The following is an 18766-nucleotide window of genomic DNA, read 5'->3' as shown; positions in this document are numbered from 1 at the left end:
TAAATAGTCATGAAATTTTCTAAAAAATGTTAAATAAAGTTTGCATTTATTTAGAATGAATGAAACATATGCTATAGTTTTTGATGGTACCATTGTGTGGATGGATATTGTGGTAGAAAAGATACTAAGAAATTGCATAGTGAATAATTTAGTATTGTGTTGTGATTTGTAAATTTATTTACAGTCAAGACATTGCAACAACCATGATAGTGTTTCTCATGTTATACATTTAAATGGAATTAAGTAAGGAGGGTTATGTCAGTAGGAGCCATGAATGTTAGCTATCAATGTATATATAGTATGCATAGTTGTGTTTAGTAATAGAGATAAATGTTCATTTTATTTTCTCCCTGGTGCTGTATATGGAACCCAGGGCCTTGTGTGTGCTCAGCAAACATCCCAGCACTGAGAGCCCAGCTGCTGTCACTCCTCTTTGAGGGAGCGTCAGGCTGAGTCGTTATTTGGATCTTTTTGTAAAGTGAATCACATGAACTTTTTACAGTTCCCTGTTAACCTCTTGCAGGTATTATTCGGCCCTGAAAACGATGGAACAGTTAGAGAATGTGTACTTTCCCCGGGTTAGTCAGTACCGTTTCTGTCAGCTAATGATAGACACTCTTCCTAAACTCCGAGAGGATATCAAAGAAATCTCCATGTCTGATCTCAAGGACTTCCTGGAAAGCATTCGAAAGCATTCTGACAAAATAGGTGAAACAGCCATGAAACAGGTGAGTTTAACATTGTAGTTTAATATTGCTGATGTCTAGGATGTAAAGAATGTTTACCTCTTGACATGTTTACCGTTTTATCACCCTTCATCCTCCTTTAGAATGGATTTTTTTTTTTCAGTATTTTCTTTGCAGTTACAGATATTTTAAAAATTTAGGTAAAGTCAGTGTAACTTGGATTTTTCAGTCAGTCACCAGCTAAACTGTCAGAAGTCTGTCCTTTCCCTCACATGGTTTGTACTCATGCTTTCTTTTTCTTTTTCTGTTTTTTTTTTTTTTTTTTTTTTTTTTGGTTTTTTGAGACAGGTTTTCTCTGTGTAGCTTTGGAGTCTATCCTGGCACTCACTCTGGAGACCAGGCTGGCCTTGAACTCACAGAGATTGGCCTGCCTCTGCCTCCCCAGTGCTTTTTAAAGGCGTGCACCACCAACGCCTGGCTGCACTCATGTTTTCTAGTGGTCAAATCTGCCTTCAAAATAAGCATTAGCCACACAAGTGGAGTTATGCTAACGTCCTAAATTGTTCCTTTTTAAAGATTTATCTTTATTATTTTTTATTATGTGTATGTGGGAGTGTCTGGGTGTGGTGCCTGAGGCAGCTAGAGGTGTTGGATCCCCTGAAGACTCAGTTACAGGTGGTTGTCAGCTGCCCAACATGGATGATGAGAACTGAACTCTGGTCATCTGCAAGTGCTCTTAACTACTGAGCCATCTCTTCACCTCACATAAATTGTTCCTTTTATAGAAATATTAAAAATGCAGTTTGAATTAAAATCCACAGTTCAGTATTAAGATCAGAAACAAGCTGAATAGCCAGGTACACACCTTTAATTCCAGCACTTGGGAGACAGAAGCAGGCAGATCTCTGTGAGTTGAAAGCCAGCCTCCTACAAAGCTAGTTCCAGGACAGCTAGGGCTACATATTGAAACTCTGTCTCAAACAAACAAACAAACAAACAAAAAAAGAAACAAGCATAATAAAAGATAAAATGCAATGTGGAAATCAGCCAATCTAAAAATTGGATCATAATATTTCCAAATAAAATTGATAATCCTTTGTGAATTTGAAAGAGAAGAAAGTACAAATCAGGAATTAAAAAGAGGACATTGCTACAGATCCTACGCCTACATTTCAATAATAAATTACTGGCTTTGGGAGATGGTTCAGTAGGTAAAGCACTTGCTGCTCAAGCATGAAGACCTGAGTTTGATCCCTGGAACTCACATAAAAGAGCCAGACTTGATGTGTGCTTGCAATCTCAACCCTAGAAAGGCAGATATGGACAGATCACTGGGGGATCACTTGGTCAGCCCCAGGTGTCCATGAGAGACGTCATCTCAAATCAGTCAGTCAGTCATGATCCTGAGGAATGGGTTTGAGTTTGGTCTCACATGCACAGTTTTCTCCTAGTCCTGACACACATAAGAAACAGTTTATAAAAAGGAATATGTTATGAATAGTTATTTTGGAGCACTGTGCATGGTGACACACAACTATAAACCTAGCACTTGAGAAGCTGAAACGGGAAGACCTCAAGTTTGTGGCCAAGCTGAGAGACATAGAGAGTTCCAGTTCAGCCTGGCTATATAGCAGGAGCCTGCATCAAATATGTAAGTAGGTAGTTTGGTAGGTGGATGAATGGGTGGATGGGCAGGTGGATAGATAGTGAATGTTGCTTTTGACTAGAATCAATTTTGAAATAATTTGAACCTTGTTTTCCTTCTAATAGGCACAACAGCAGAAAAGCTTCAGTGTTATTCTGCAGAAGCAAAACAATGCAAGGTTTGGGAAAAATACGCATGTAGATAATGACAGCATCCTAGAAGAGAAGAATGACATTGTATTGAAACATGTGCTCGAAGAGGAGGCTGAGAATGAAGAGGAGGTAATGGGGTTTCTTTCTTCTTTTATTAGTGAATAGTTTTTGCTTCATAAAGTACTGTGTTTTCCATGTGCAACTTGATTTATGTCCATCAGTCTGGACAGTGAGTGATCTGAAATATTAGACTATGTAATCGTTAGGCAGCAACAGTAAGCATTTAAAGAATGAACGGAAGAAACACCAAAGTGAAATGAAATGGGGTTGTTTATATTGCCTGTTATGGGAGAATTAAATCAATATTATAACAGTCTGTGACTCGATAGCTGTTTTTCACTTTTTATTATTTGATAGTTTAACCTATCATTTTTAAAAATAGATTTATATTTTAGGTCTTAACTGTTCAAGATCTCGTTGACTTTTCCCCTGTTTACCGATGCTTACACATTTATTCTGCTTTGGTGAGTATTTTTGGCACATCTCATTGACATATTAACCATCTAAGTTTGCTATACTGTGGTTTAATTCTTTGCTGCTCCTTTCAACCATGTTGAGTTTAGTAGAGAGTGGTAGTACTTAATTTTTCCATCCCAGCCTCTCTCCCTCTTTTTTCTTTACCCTTCTCCCTTTCTTCCTCTCTTTCCTTCTTTCCCTCTCTTTCAGTTTTGACAGGTTCTTATATAGCCCAGCCAGGCCTTGGATTTACTGTTGGCCAAGGATGACCTTGAACTTGGTTCTCTTTTCCACCACTGGCTGGTTTATGTGGTGCTGGAGATTGAATCTGGGGTTTGTGCATGCTAGGTAATCCCTCTGCCACCTGAGATACACCCCAGCACCTTAGCTCTCATTACTTTTATTTTGAGACAGGGTCTCACTAAGTTGTGCAGGTTGACCTTGAACCTGTGATCTTTCTGTCTCAGCCTCTTGAGTAGCTGGGCTCACAGATCTGTGCTACCAAGCCTAGCTGGTGTTTTGGATTCTATGTCTTTTATTATAACCCAAGCTGAATTATGTTATATACTGCTTACTCTTGTGGTTAGTTCTTTTCTGACAGATTTATTTGAATTCTTCTTCTTTTTTTTTAAAATCCCATTTCTTTCTTTCTTTCTTTCTTTCTTTTAAATTCTATTCTTCTCTCATATATTACATCTTGACCACAGTTTCCCCTCCTGTCTCTCCCTGCACCTGCCCTCTCCCCCAGATCAATGCCTTCATTTCTCAAAGAAAAAAAAAAAAGAAAAAAGAAAGGCAGGCCTCCCAGGGATATCTACCAAATGTGGCCTAACAAGTTACAATAAGACTGAGCACAAGCCCTTAAAATCAAGGCTGGATGAGGAACCCAGTAGGAGGAAAGGATCCCAAGCACAGGGAAAAGAGTCAGAGACACCCCCCACACCACCCCACTTCTATTGTTAGGAGTCCCACAAGAACGACAAGCTACACAGCCATAACATATATACAGAGGGCCTAGGTGAGACCCATGATTGTTGCTTCAGTCTCTGTGAGTTCCTATGAGCTCTGCTTAACTGAGTCTGTGAGCCATGTTCTCCTGGTGTCATAGACCCCTCTGGCTCCTACAATCCTTCCTCACCCTCCTCTGTGGGGGTCCCCTGGCTTTGCCTTGTGTTTGACTGTGGGTCTCTGTATCTGCTCCCATCAGTTACTGGATGAAGCCTCTCTGATGACAGTTGGGCTAGGCACTGATCTGAGTATAGCAGATTATCATAAGGAATCATTTCATTGATATTTATTACACCCCCCCACCAGGTCTGTAGGTTGGAAGCTAGCCAGGGCCACATAGCAAGGCTTTGTTTAAAAGAAAAAGAACAAATGGGTAGAGAATTTTAGGACTCCTGATAGCAATAAACATTAAATATTAAAAACCATTGAATTAATAATAAAATGTTAACCCTCAAAATGGACAAACAAAACTATTATATTTTATATAAATTTAAAAGATACTAATTTTCAATACAAATTTATATTTTATTTACTCATTATTAGAACATAGCCCATGTTGATGCTATTTGGAACAGTTAAGTACTAATTAGAATAGTTTATGCCTGAAATGAAGTAATAATTTTAACATCAAGATTCTTGTAAGCTCAAAAAGAAAATAAGCACTAAAACATTTTACATTAGAAAATACAATATTTGGACAAAATAAATGAAATCAGGTAAAATTGTGTAAGGGTAGTGTGCTGTTAGCAGGAATTCAAAAGTAAAGGGATACATGTCAACTGTGTATGTGAGAGCTGTCCATGTATCATAAGTAAATGACACTGGCTCTGTTTAAATGAGGTTGTATATTATTTTTAATGTCATATCCTCTGCATTTGTTCAAAGTCTTAATAAAAAAACTCAGTTAATGTGTTAGAATTGCATAATCAGTAACATAGTTACTTTGAAGTTCTTGGTAGCTGGAGCACAAGAACATTAGAAGGCTTTCTGTAGGTGATACTTAAGATTTTTTTCTATATTATGAATTTATTTTAGATGACAATTAGAAAAGTAATGGTTTTGTAGCTCCTTAATATAAAGAAAATAAATCTTTTTTTTTTCATTAAGAATTTTTCTATTGTTACATTTTCCCTGTTTTTCTTTTGGAGTCTTAGATGAAGAGGAGAATGTGATTCCTAACTTTTTCTTTGATTCTGAGAGGATTCTTACTTATCAGACAGGATGGAGATGTATCTTTATCCGCGTTTAACATCATCCGTTTATTTGTTGGATGGTGCAGTGGTTGGAAGTGTGAATTGTTACAGAGTAACTGAAAATAAGGGAAAGAGTTGGAACTCTAGGGAAAGCTTTCTAAAGGACTTGCCATCCAGGAGTCCTGAAAGATGAGTAACAGTGTCATAGAGAGAATGTGAGCTGGGAACGGCCCACCAGGAAGAGCATGTGTAAAAGCCTAAGAGTGGGGAGGACAGTGAAGCGGACACACTGACAGGGTGTGGCCGGCATGGAGAGAGAGAGACCAGTGCATAGTCTGACAGCTTTTTTTTTTTTTTTTAGTTTTTTAGAGAACCATATTTTTAGTTCGGCCAGTGAAAAGCTTGTTTAAGTGGTAAATTAGGAAAATGTCTAATTGCCTAATCTTTATTTTAGGTAACTTCAAAATAAAGTCGCTAGTTTTTTAAGCTATAACACCAAACTCCTTTTCCTACCATCTGTGTGAAATGCCGTTTGTCATTTATGTTCCAGTTTGTAAAGTTAACATGATCCCCAGAGGATGAAGAAGGCTCTTTCAGCTGGGAGGGCAAGGGAAGAAGGGAAGTCAGAGGCAGGGTCATGACCATCTTTCTCCTGGTGCTCTTTAGGGTGATGAAGAAACCTTTGAAAATTACTACCGGAAGCAAAGGAAGAAGCAAGCACGTCTGGTTCTGCAGCCGCAGTCGAGTGTGGTGAGTGCAAGCTTCCTGTGCAGTGGCACTGGTACCTGCAGCCTGTACCTGGCTTTACTTTTCAGGGCATGTGTCACTGCTCATTCACATATAAATATTTATTGATCACCTACCGCTTCTAGTAATTGACTTAGGTGCCAAGTGTACAATAGTGAACAAACCCCAGTCAGTCTTTTCTCTCATGAGTTTACATTCTATTAGGGAAGATAGACATTGAATTAACATAAGCAAGCAAAACGTCACAGAGCGGTAATTTGTTTCTGACACTAGTAAACTGTGTGCTAGGATTCTTTGTCACACTGAACAAAGCAACTGAGGACAGTGGATAGACTTTTTCTTTGCATTTTTATCTTTAATCCTGTGTATGTGACTGGGGGTAGGTTTGTATATGTGATTAGGGTTACCTGCAGAGGCCAGGAGAACATTAGATCCCCTGGAACTGCAATTACAGGTGGTTGTCAGCCTCCTCATGGGTGCTGGGAATTAAACCTTGGTCCTCTATAAGAGTGCTAGGGCTCCTAACCACTAAGCCATTTTTCCAGCTTCTGGATAGACTTTCTTTCTTTCTCTTTCTTTCTTCCTTTTTTTTTTTTTTTTTTTTTTTTTTTTTTTTGAGACAGGGTTTCTCTGTAGCTTTGGAGCCTGTCCTGGAACTCTCTCAGTAGACCAGGCTGGCCTCGAACTCACAGAGATCTGCCTGCCTCTGCCTCCCAAGTGCTGGGATTAAAGGCATGCGCCACCACTGCCCCGGTTAGACTTTCTTTTTAAATTAGATTTTTCTTAAGTGTACTGGGGATCTGGCAGGAAAATATAATTCAGCCAAAAACTTTGGCTGTTGTGACATTTACATGACTAAATGTGGTTGTAAAAGCTCATACACACTACACATGAAAAAATACCTCAAAATATCTGACTATATCCTAAATGAAGGCAGGAACCCAGGTAGGTTTAATGAGGCATTGGGTGTAGCTTTTATCCTGAAAGGATCTATGTGGCAGTCAGAGAACAACCTTGACTCTTCCTTAAGTACTGTCCACATTGTATTTTAGAAAGATAATTTTTTAAATTAAAATATAATTGTATCACTTTTCTTTCTTCCACTCAACCCCTCTCATGTCTCCCCCCACTCCTCAAATCAGTGGTCTCATTTTCTTTATTGTTAGACATACATAAATAGGGACTGCTGAATTTATTTTTGTTGTTTATGTATCTGTGAGTTCAGAAATGGTCCCTTTATATTGGATTTTTTTTTAAAGATACAGTGTTCCATTGGCCTGGAACTTGTCAAATTGACTAAGTTGGCTAACTGGCAAGTGAGCCCCATGGATCTACCTGTCTCTGCCTCCCTATCACTGGAACCACAAGCATGTTTTACAATACCTGTCTTTATTTTACTTGTTTTTAGAATTTAAGTTTTAGTTACACACACACACACACACAGAGGTATATATGGGGGGTATGTGAATGTGGGTGCAGGTGCCCATAGAGGCCAGAAGAGGGCATCAGATCTTCTGGAGCTGGAGTTGTAGCTGGTTGTGAGCTATCTGATGTGTATACTGGAGACTGAACTTGGATATCCTGCAAGACCAGTAAACACTTGTTAACTGCTGCGCCATCCCTCCAGCCCCAACACCTGGCTTTTGGGAATTGAACCCAGGTTCTCATGCTTCCAAAACAGCCACTTTACCAGCTCAGTTACTATCCCAGCCCATATATTTTTCACATTCTCATGTGTTTGTATGTGGTTTCATGTGTGTATGGCGTGTGTGTGTGTGTATGTGTGTGTGTGTGTGTGTGTGTGTGTGTGTGTGTGTGTGTGTGTGTGTGTGCGCATGCATGCATGCATGCATGTATGTGCTAGTGTTTGTGGAGGTTGGAGGTAAATGTGGGGAAATTATCTTAAGTCTCTCTTTCACTTTATTCTATGAGGGAGGGTCTCTAATCAAACCCAGAGCTCACTGAATTATCTAGTCTTGCCAGCCAGCTTACTCTGGGGATCGCTTGCCTCTTCCTGCTGAGGCTAGGATTCCTGGTAGGTTGTCACCTTCACCCAGCATTTATGTTAGTTCTGATCCCCACACTTGCCTAGCAAGGCTTTAGTCCCACCCCAGCCCATTTTTAAGGTAGTTGACTTTGATTATAAATGGTGTGAAAGTATTATGGATGGCACTTAAAAGGTTTTGGGACTGATGGTGATGGCACACACTTTTAATCCCAGCATTTGGGAGGCAGAAGCCAACAGATCTCTGTGAGTTCAAGGCCAGCATGATCTACAGAGTGAGTTCCAGGACAGCCACGGCTTTTACAGAGAAACCCTGTCTCAAAAAAAAAACAAACAAAAAGGGTTTAGCAGAGGATATAATGTTCTGGTAGCTACTTGAACTCTTGTCTGTCACCGGACAGCTGTGTGAGAACAGATCACAGTGGGCAAAGTCTAGGGACTGAGCCCAGGTAGGACTGCCAGGTATTAGCTCAAGTGAAAGTGAAATTACCACTAGTCAGATGTAGGCTCTGAAATCCTATTTATCGTCTAACTTATTTAATAGCTCTCTCCTTTTGAATGTACATTCCATGAAGGCCTGCAAGATGACTCAGTGGGCAGGATGGCTTGATGGGGAGGATGGCTCAGTGGGTAGGGTGGCTCAGTGGGGAGGATGTTCAGTGGGTAGAGCTGCTTGCCTGTTGACCTGACTTTTTTTTTCTCCATTTTTAAAATTTGAATTAGAAATAAGATTGTTTTACATGTCAATCCCAGTTCCCTCTCCCTCCCCTTAATCCCTACCTCTCCCCCAACTAACACCTTACTTATCCCATACCCTTTCTGCTCCCCAGGGAGGGTGAGGCCTTCCGTAGGGGGTCTTCAGAGTCTGTCATATCCTTTAGGATAGGGCCTAGGCCCTCCCCTGTGTGTCTAGGATGAGGGAGTATCTCTCTATGTGGGATGGGCTCCCAAAGTCCATTCCTATGCCAGGGATAAGTACTGACTTACTACAAGAGGTTCCATAGATTTCCGAGGCCTCCTCACTGACACCCAAGTTCATGGGGGCTGGATCAGTCCCATGCTGGTTTCCCAGCTATCAGTCTGGGGACCAAGAGCTCCCTCTTGTTCATGACCTGACTTTTTCTTTGATTCCTGGAGCCCAAGTGAAGGTGGGAGGGGACAGCTGACTCCATGCCATTGTCTTCTGACCGCCCGTCATGTTCTGTGGCATGTGTGTCCACACAGATATATGTCATACACTCCCACACACAATAATAAAAGTTTCTGAATGTGTAATCCATGAGAGAAAAGGCTTTTTGTTATTTTCGAGTATATCCTTGGTACCTAATTAGTAAGCAGAACTTAGTAGGCTCTCAATAAATATTTATTAATCAAGTTATAGTGACTTGAAACTTTTATGTTACTGTATTTATTGGTTTAAATTGATTTTTATTTTTCATTTTAAGCATGAAACAGTTGATGGCTATAGAAGATATTTCACTCAAATTGTAGGGTATGTATCTAATATGGAAGAAACTATTACTAATTTTATTAAAGTTTGTTGAATGTCAGAAATAATTATTTTCTACTTGCACTTTCTCCCTTTTTCCCTAAACACATGCTATGTTGGTAATTGCCATTTTAGGTTCTTTGTGGTGGAAGATCACATTTTACATGTGACCCAAGGATTAGTAACCCGGGCGTACACTGATGAACTGTGGAACATGGCCCTCTCAAAGATAATTGCTGTCCTTCGAGCTCACTCAGTAAGTCAGACCATTCATGTTAATAATTACAATTAATTTGATTTGTATAATGTAGAAAACTGCATCTTTCTTACCCTCCCCTTTTGGGTAAATGCTCAGATTTGTAAGTAATACCATCAAGGCTTCTGCCTGGTTCTTTCAGGCTGCAGTTCTGTAGCTGCCTGGGGCTTCTGAAGACACTTTTATTTGAGCCTTACAGAAAATGAAGAATTAGGCTAGCCCCATTAGTCTCAGCTGACCTCTTCATTAGACCACCGAGCAACACTGTGAAGAAAGGGGTTTTAATTATTCCAGATGTTTTGTTTCCAAAGTCAACGCTACCATAAAACTCAGTAGAGCTTGTTTCCGAATGTGTGTAGATTTGAAAATCTACAGTTTTTACAGTTTGAACTCACTTGAAATAATAAACCTTCATGTAATGAGAGTTTTTTTTAATAGGTTAAAATTAAATGACCAACTATTTTCTTAATACCTTTCATGGAAATAGCTAACATGTTAGAGCTATAAACATTATTAAGTTCATAATTGGTCAGTCTAAACTTTAACTTAAGATGTGGTAGTAGTTTGTCTTCAATAAAGTAGCCTTGTATTTAAAAGTTTGTAATCAGATACTATAATTGGCAATTAAAATTTAAAAGAGGTAAAAGGGGAATTTTATCATATTTAGATTATAAATAAATTTTGTTTGTGTTTATTAGTAGTATAGATTTGTGATACATTGGCAATAAAACTTTAAAAATATTTTAGTGAATAAAGTATTTTGGGGGTGCTAGGAACAAAAACTTGGGCCACATGAGTACTAGAAGGTGCTCTGCCCCTGTCTAAAATTGATGCATTTTACCATGGTTTATATTGAAATCGGCTCTAATTATGCCATATTCCTATTAATTCCATGACATCAAATATCTTTCTGTTGTTGGGCTTTTTGTTGTTTTTCAAGACAGTTTCTTTGTGTAGCGCTGGCTGTCTTAGAACTCACTCATCCACCAGCCTCTGCCTCCTTAGTGCTGGGATTAAAGGCGTGCGCTATGCCTGCCTGGCTCACATTCAAAATCTTAAGTGTTATTAAGAGGTAGTGGATTACTCTGTCCTTATAAAAATATTAATTTTCTTTCAGTTAATTACTAAGAAATACTTAAATTGCCATTCATATATTGGAAAGGGATATGCATATGTATATGTATTTATATCTTTTGTAACATGGAGAATACATAAAGAATGAAAGTAGAAATGTATGGTTATATGGAGACCACTGTTAGAGTTTGTAACTAGTTTCTCAAAAGTCTAAAGATTCACAAAAACACAGTATCCTTTCTTTCACATGAACTTTTACATCTTATGTTATGGCTTCTTCTTACACATGTAACTGAGGAGAGGCCAGCTCCTTGGATCTAATGAACCTGAATTTTAGTTTTGTTCTCAGTCTCCCACATTGAAGGACAAAGTGTCAGGTTCTTATTTCTTAGTTTTAATGTCTTGTTTCTATTTTTCCGTGTGTCCTTGTGCATCCCACAGTCTTACTGCACTGACCCCGACCTTGTTCTGGAGTTGAAGAATCTCATTGTCATTTTTGCAGACACTTTGCAGGTGGGTGGTAACCTAAAATGCAATTGGTGATAATTTCAAGTGTGTAGGGACATAAAAGACTGTGTTTTATTATATTGTAGATTAGTGGTAGTGAATCAGTAGTGATAAATGTTTACTTATAGATTGCTATTTTTCTACCCAAAACTATATGCAACACCTCCTTGGTAGCTTTGAAGCTTGGGCAGAGCTCAGAAGATATGAACACCTTTTAATACATGAGCCATTTCAGTAAGAATATAGTCTTTTTGTGACTTACAAAAAGGAAGCCAGACATGATGGCGCATGTCTGTAACCTCTGCTTCAGGAGGCTGTATCAGGAGGATCTTGAGTTTGATCCAGATTAGGCTACAAAGGGAGATCTCAGAGTCTCAGGGCAGGGTAATTACCAACAACAGCAGCATGAACCTAGACTTGGTGAGATGACTCAACAAGCAGTAAAGACAACTGTACCAGCTCTAATCACCTGAGTTCCGTTCCTGGGACCCACATAATGGGAGGAGAGAAGTAAATCCCTCAAGTTGTCCTCTCATCTCCATCTATGCACCCCTCACACACAAGTAAATATAGTTTAAAAAATTTTAAAGGTATCTGTAGTTTAAAAATATTCCAGAAATGTTAAATGAAATAAAAGTTTCTCTGTCAGTGCCTTTCTCAGAACAAATGTATGTATACTTTAGGCTTCCAAAGGGACATGGCTATGCAGTATTTCCAAGTACATGCGACTATACTGTATTCCCCAGTACACGTTATTATGCAGTGTTTCCCAGTATATGTAACTATGCAGCATCCCCAGTCATGTGACTAGGCAGTGTTCCCTGTTGTGGAACATTACTTTAACTAAGCGAAGATGTGTTACGTTTGTTTATGCGCCATTTGTTTAACAAGGGAAAGAGGTGTTGCTTTGCCTGCCTAAGGTACCCGATTGGTCTAATAAAAAGCTAAACAGCCAATAACTAGGCAGTAGAGGGTTAGGTGGGGCTGGCAGGCAGAGAGAATAAGGAGGAGGAATCTGAGTGAGAGTTGGGGGCAGAAGAGAGAACAAGGGAGAAAGAGAGGGAGACCCAGAGGACCAGCCAGCCAGGCAGCCACCAGACAGACAGACATGGAGTAGGACATACAAAAAGAAAGAAAGATTAAAAAGTCCCAAGGCAAAATGTAGATGAAGAAAAACAGGTTAATTTAAATTACAAGAGCTAGTGGGACAAGCATAAGATAAGGCTGAGCATTCATAACTAATAATAAGTTTCGGTGTCATGATTTGGGAGCTGGTTGGTGCCCCCCCAAAAGTTGCATTTGGTCTTCTCTTCTCTCTCAAGTCTAGATTCCTTCTCCTACTTATTCTCTCTGCCCACCAGCCCAGCCTATCCCTCTACTGCCTAGTTATTGGCTGTTCAGCTTTTTATTAGACCAATCAGGTACCTTAGGCAGGCAAAGCAATACATGTTTCCATGTTAAGCAAATGCAGCACATCTTTGCCTAGTTAAAGTAATATTCCCCAACAATTCCCCAGTATATGTAACTATGCAGCATTCCCAGTCTATGCGACTATGCAGTATACCCTAGTACATGTTACTACTCAGTCTTCCCTAGTGCATGTGACTATACAGTATCCTCCACTCATGTCACAGTGCACTATTACATGCATTATTCCCAGTAAATGTTACTATGCAGCATTCCCAGTACATGTGACTATGCAGTATTCCCCAGTCATGTTACTGTACTGAATTCTCAGACCTTTGAACCCTTTTCTTTCTCTTAGAGCACTTTTTAAATCTGTAATTAAAAAAAAAATGCTCTGGGGGCTTGCGAGATCCACCATCCGTTAAGAGTCCATACTGCTCTTCTAGAGGACATGATTTGGGTCTCAGCATCCTTGCCAGGCAGCTACAATTGCCTGTAAACATAGCTCTAGGGAATCTGATGCCTCTGGTTCCTGGGTACCTATACACACGTGACATACACATACAAATATGCTTTGTGTGCTCTGGGAAATGGTGCGTGAACTATTTGCTTTATCATTACAAGTCTTATAGTTGCTTTCTTTTTCCATAAAACTAAGGAGAATACTCCACAAGCTTCTTCATAAATTCTTTTATTACCTTATATACTTATTAATTTGAATGGCCTATTTGTTATCAACAGAGTAATGTGGAATGTGGTTATTTTTTCCCATAAATTTTATGATACATTTATCTATCATAGTGATCTCCTTGCATTGTTAAGTTTTATTTGGGGGTTTCTTAATTTTAGGGGGTCTACTGTGAGTAACTCAGGGGAGCTTTGCTTTCCTTAATGATTTGAAGCATCCAGAGTGCTTTAGGGATCACTGTTCTTTACGTTGTCATTGAACTGTCAATTGCTTGTTACCTTCATAACAAAATAAAGTGATGGGATCACCAAGCACCAAGTTTAGCTCTGTTGGCATCCTGCTGTAATATGCAGGATTTATTCCATTTTAAGTAGGAGTGTGGGTATATATTGTAGTACAAACTCCTTATCTCTTTGTAAGACCATTACAAACAGTTTGGGACCAGTGTATTGAAATAAATGAACCCAGAGTATTTGATAGGTTCTGAAGGAATCAAATGAAAGCTAAAGGAGGTTTAAGTAGCGGAGACATTGGAAAAGCAACAGCGCTGTTTCTGTAACCTTTGAAAGCACACTCGCCTACCTACCTTCCTTCTTTGAGACGGATCTTGTTTGTAGCCCAGGCTAACCCTGAATTCCTGGTTTCCTGCCTGCACCTCTTGAGCTCTGAGGCTGTAGATAAGTTCCACCTGCCTAGTTCTTTCTGAGCTTAACTGCTTTGAAATAGTTTGGAGGTTAAACATTAGTGATCTTTAATTATTCAGAAATTCTTCATTATTTTCATTTTTCCTGGAAACTGATAGGTTCATTATTAGACACATTTATACTACATTAATGAGTGATATCTTTTGAGTTTGTCTTCTAATTGAAGAGTCAGGGTATCTTTTCATAGAAACAAAAGAATGTTTCATAATTTTTAGGTTTTTTCTTTTTGGTTTTTTCGAGATAGGGTTTCTCTGTGTAGCTTTGGAGCCTATCCTGGCACTCACTCTAGAGACCAGGCTGGCCTGGAATTCACAGAGATATGCCTGCCTTTGCCTCCCAAGTGCTGGGATTAAAGGCATGTGCCACCAATGCCTGAACTTTTAGTTTTTTAAATTGACACTTTCACTACCTTAAAGAACTTTTACTTAAAAAAAAACAGTGTGGGGCTGGAGAGATAGTTCAGGGGTTAGGCGCACTCGTTGCTCTTAGAGAAGACCTGGGTTAGGTTCTCAGCACCCACATTTGTAACTCCAGTTCCAGGCATCTGATGCCGTCCTCCGGGCCCTGCACACAGTATACAGACATACATGCATGCAATTTACAGACATACAAGTGTGCAAAACACATATGCATAAAAAACAAATAAACCTTCCATTTTTTTAAAAGAAAAATGTTTTAATACATTTTTGAGTTTATTCTTTGATGATTTCATGCACGAATATGATGCATTTAGAGCATCATATCCCCGACTTCCGAATTTCAGCTCCTTTGACATTCCTTCCATACCCTCCCAGCTTCATACTGAGGTGGTGCTCGCAGTCATTGACATTGTCACCATCCTCATTCCTTTCTTTAAAAGAAAAGCTGATAAAATAACACCAAAGAAGGTAATACCAGCACATTTCTAGTTCTGTTTACCTCTCGTCAAGTCAGAAGTGTTTGTTTTATTCACTGACACTTCTCTGAGCAAATGTCGTGTGCTGGGAAGATGGTTGATGTGTGTAGTGGTAGAGACAGATGTGTGGTGTGGTGGATATGAGAGAATGGCTGAGCTCCTTGGAGATGTGGGAAACTGTAGCATTTGAGTCTGAGAAAAGAAGTTCAGACTGTGGTGACAAAAGAGACCTTACTGAAGGCAGTCTGATGAGGTCAATGAACGTTTTAAACACATTCGACTTACCTTTTTTTTTCTCTGTGCCTTAGGGTTATGGTTTTCAAGTCAACCGACTTTTTGACCTTTTATTTGAAATAAGAGATCAATACAATGAAACATTGCTTAAGAAATGGGCTGGTATTTTCAGGTGGGTCCAAACAATGGCGCCTTAGTATAATGAATACGTTTGTCAAACACTTAACCAATTGGTTTTGCATATAGTAATAAGAATGCTTGAATTCAATTTCTGTTGTAGGATGCACACAATTATAACTGATCCGTGTGTAAGTTTACAGTACCATGGTGTTAAGTACATTCACACTGTTGTCACCACTCCCTCTCCAGACCCTTGCATATTCCCAAACAGAACCTCCCCCCATTGAACAATATCTCAGGTCCTCCCATCCTCCAGCCCTGACGACCACCGTCCTTTCTGTCTTGTCTCTAAATTTGACTACTCTAGCATCTCATATAAGTGGAATTGTAGAGTATTTGCTCTTTTGTATTGGAATTGGTTCACTTAGCATGCCATTGTGATTTGTTTATGCTGTACACGGGCCAGAATTGCATTCCCTTTTAAGTCTAGGTCATACGACACTTTATGTGTCTGCCACCTTTCCTCTACTTATTTCTTGATGGATATCTAAGTTGTTTTATTGGTTGTTTTAATATTGTTAGAAGCAAATGTATTTGGGAATTATGTATTATGTCTGAAATGTTATTTGTTTTCCTCCACAATTACTGTAGATGTCTATTCTGTCTCTATTTGAACAAACACTTCACCTTCCCAGAGAGAACAAATATTTCACAGCTCCTAGTTTTGGGGAACAATGACCCTGCTAGAAGTCTTAAGACAATAAAAACAGGGGTTTTTATTGCAGGTCAGGGTTAATACATAGTAACTATTACTAAGCATCAATCAGACTGAATTACTGATTAAAGGTAAATTGATGCTAGGCATACAGCTGGTGCACTTCTTTAATCCCAGTACTAGGGAGGCAGAGGCAAATGGATTTCTGTGAGGTCACGGTCATCCTAGTCTACATAGTAAGTTCCAGGACAGCCAGTGAAACCCTGCCTCAAAAAAACAAAAACAAAAACAAAAAAACAAAAACAAAAAAACAAAAACAAATAAACAAAAATTAGTTGATTGGGAAGCAGCTACCTTAGGACAAGCCATGTGGGTTATAATAGTCCTCAGTCGATGAAAGTTGTTTATTTCCCACACAGAAGTCAGAAGTCAGAGACCTGAGCTACTTCAGTTGTGATTTCACCTTTTGAACTCATTGTCTCCAGGGAAAGTAAGGTTGTAACACAGATGGTTAAGAGCAATCTTCATCACTTCCACAGTGGCTAAAACCAGTTAGTCATGTCTGACATAGCCCTGTCTAACTGCAAGAGTCTTCATAGGTGAGCACACAGGAACTAGGAAGTGGCCCTTGTGACTGGTGCTTAGAGACTCAGTAATAAACACTTGTCTTTTTTTTTTTATTTATTTATCATGTATATAGTCTTCTGCCTGCATGCCAGCAGAAGGCACCAGATCTCATTCAAGGTGGTTGTGAGCCACCATGTAGTTGGCGGGAATTGAACTCAGGACCTCTGGAAGAGCAGTCGGTGCTCTTAACCGCTGAGCCATCTCTCCAGCCCCACTTGTCTTGATCTTCAGAACTGAAGCTTCTTCGGAATGCTGCATCCTGAGAGACAGCCTAGACAGCAATGTAGCACAAATTCTAATTGTTTTAATAATAAACACTCAGAGTCAGTTATTGGAGGGGTGAAAGCTGAAAGATTAGAGAAGCAGAGTGGCCAGCCACTAGAGTTCTTACCTCTATCAATGCTCAGACCAAAGGGGAGATCCTGTCCTCAGACTTCCTCCTCAGACTGCCTCTTCAGAGTGACTGCTCCTCAGAGTGACTGCTGCTCAGACTGCACTGAGCACCCGTCTCATCCTGTTTTATATTTCTCTCTCCACCCAGCCATTTCTCTCCTGTCTCCAGCTCCTTAGAGCTGGGATTAAAGGCACATCACTCCAAGTGCTGGGATCACCTATGTGTGAGCTCTGTTTCTCTTTTAGCCTGGGTCATTCTAGTGTCACCCAGGGTGACCTTGAACTAACAGAGATCCATCTGCTTCTGTTTCCTGAGTGCTGGGATTAAAGGTGTGTGCCAACACTGTCTGGCCTCTATGGCTGACTTGTGTGGCTGACTTTGCACTTTGATCTTCAGGAAAGGTTTGTAAGATCATAAAGAAAATATTATCATACAGCAGAGTTAAAAGTGAAGTTCTTCAGGATGTAAAATTAGGACCAGGACACTGGAAAGGAACTGTGAGAGATAAGACCTATTTGATACTGGATTTTAGGATTCTGGATGATTAGTATTTTCCTGTTGTGACTTTTAATTGACAAAACAAATAGAACTGTAAGAGCTGTTTTTGTAAAGATACTGTAGTCTAATTCTACAATGGTCTAATGACAGGATAATAAGATTTCAACTTTTCTTGTTTAACAGGGACATTTTTGAAGAAGATAATTACAGCCCGATCCCTATTGGCAGTGAAGAAGAATATAAAGTTGTCATCAGTAAATTTCCCTTTCAAGATCCAGACCTTGAAAAGGTATAAGCTAGTTTTTCAACTTAAGGATTAAGAAAAAACCAAATCATCATATTTATTACTATATAAAATTAACGTTACAAGTTGAGGATGACTTCTTTGGAGGCAGTTTGTTGTTGTCATTTGAAAAATTAATTATATTTTAACCTTCAAAGATTTCTTTTTTAGTATTACTACTACTACTACTATTTTGAATAAGTTAAGTAGGAACTTTTTTGGGGATCTGGGGACACTAGACACAGTTGTCCAAATGTGAGTTGGATTCCCAGGGCAAGAGATACTTGTGTGCATTCCAGAGCAGGTGTATTGGATGCTGGGTAGATTGTAGTAATTAAGAGTACTGCCTTAATTAGGGTTCCTGTTGCAGTGGTAAAACACCATGACCGTAATTCACTTACACATCCACTTCACAGTCAGTCAGGGCAGGAACTCAAGCAGGACAGGAACCTGGCAGGAGCTGATGCTGTGGTCATGGAGGGGTGCTGCTTACTGGCTTGCTCCTCATGGCTGTTCAGCCTGCTTCCTTATAGAATCCAGAATCCCCAGCCCAGGAGTGGCACCATCTTCAGTGATCTGGGCCCTCCCACATCAGTCATCAGTGAAGGAATGCACTATAACCACAGGCCGTTTTGATGGGGAGGCATTGTCTCTACAGAGCTTCACTCTTCTAAAATGACTCTAAAATGTGTCAGGTGAACATTAAAACTATCCTGAACAAGCATGCTCTAGGAAGAGATTGTCTTTGACATATTTGTCACTGTGAAAGATCTTATTTTATGGCTTTAAAAAAGAAGTATATTAGATAGGGGAGAAGGCTCATGGGAAAAGTACTTGCTGCACAAGTATGAATAACTGTGTTTAGATTCCCGTCACCCACATAAAAGCCAAAGCTGGACCTTACCTATGGTATTTGTAACCCA

General features: G+C 39.5%; 1 protein-coding gene across 6 annotated transcripts in view; it reads left to right on the top strand.

Moving 5' to 3' along the window:
* Positions 1–18766, top strand: part of Exoc6 (exocyst complex component 6) — a 128515-nt gene that overhangs the window by 34023 nt on the left and 75726 nt on the right. For all 6 annotated transcript variants that reach the window (XM_027407453.2, XM_027407452.2, XM_027407455.2 and 3 more), the window contains 9 exons: positions 524–728; positions 2457–2612; positions 2939–3007; positions 5867–5950; positions 9398–9444; positions 9577–9697; positions 11213–11284; positions 15281–15378; positions 17744–17849. In XM_027407453.2, the coding sequence (XP_027263254.1) occupies positions 524–728; positions 2457–2612; positions 2939–3007; positions 5867–5950; positions 9398–9444; positions 9577–9697; positions 11213–11284; positions 15281–15378; positions 17744–17849 (958 nt within the window). The remainder of the gene's footprint in view (positions 1–523; positions 729–2456; positions 2613–2938; positions 3008–5866; positions 5951–9397; positions 9445–9576; positions 9698–11212; positions 11285–15280; positions 15379–17743; positions 17850–18766) is intronic.

Source organism: Cricetulus griseus, chromosome 3 (genome assembly GCF_003668045.3).
Source record: "Cricetulus griseus strain 17A/GY chromosome 3, alternate assembly CriGri-PICRH-1.0, whole genome shotgun sequence".
Lineage (NCBI taxonomy): Eukaryota > Metazoa > Chordata > Mammalia > Rodentia > Cricetidae > Cricetulus > Cricetulus griseus.
The sequence above is the reverse complement of the archived record's forward strand: the minus strand, read 5'-3'. Positions and strand labels throughout refer to the sequence as shown.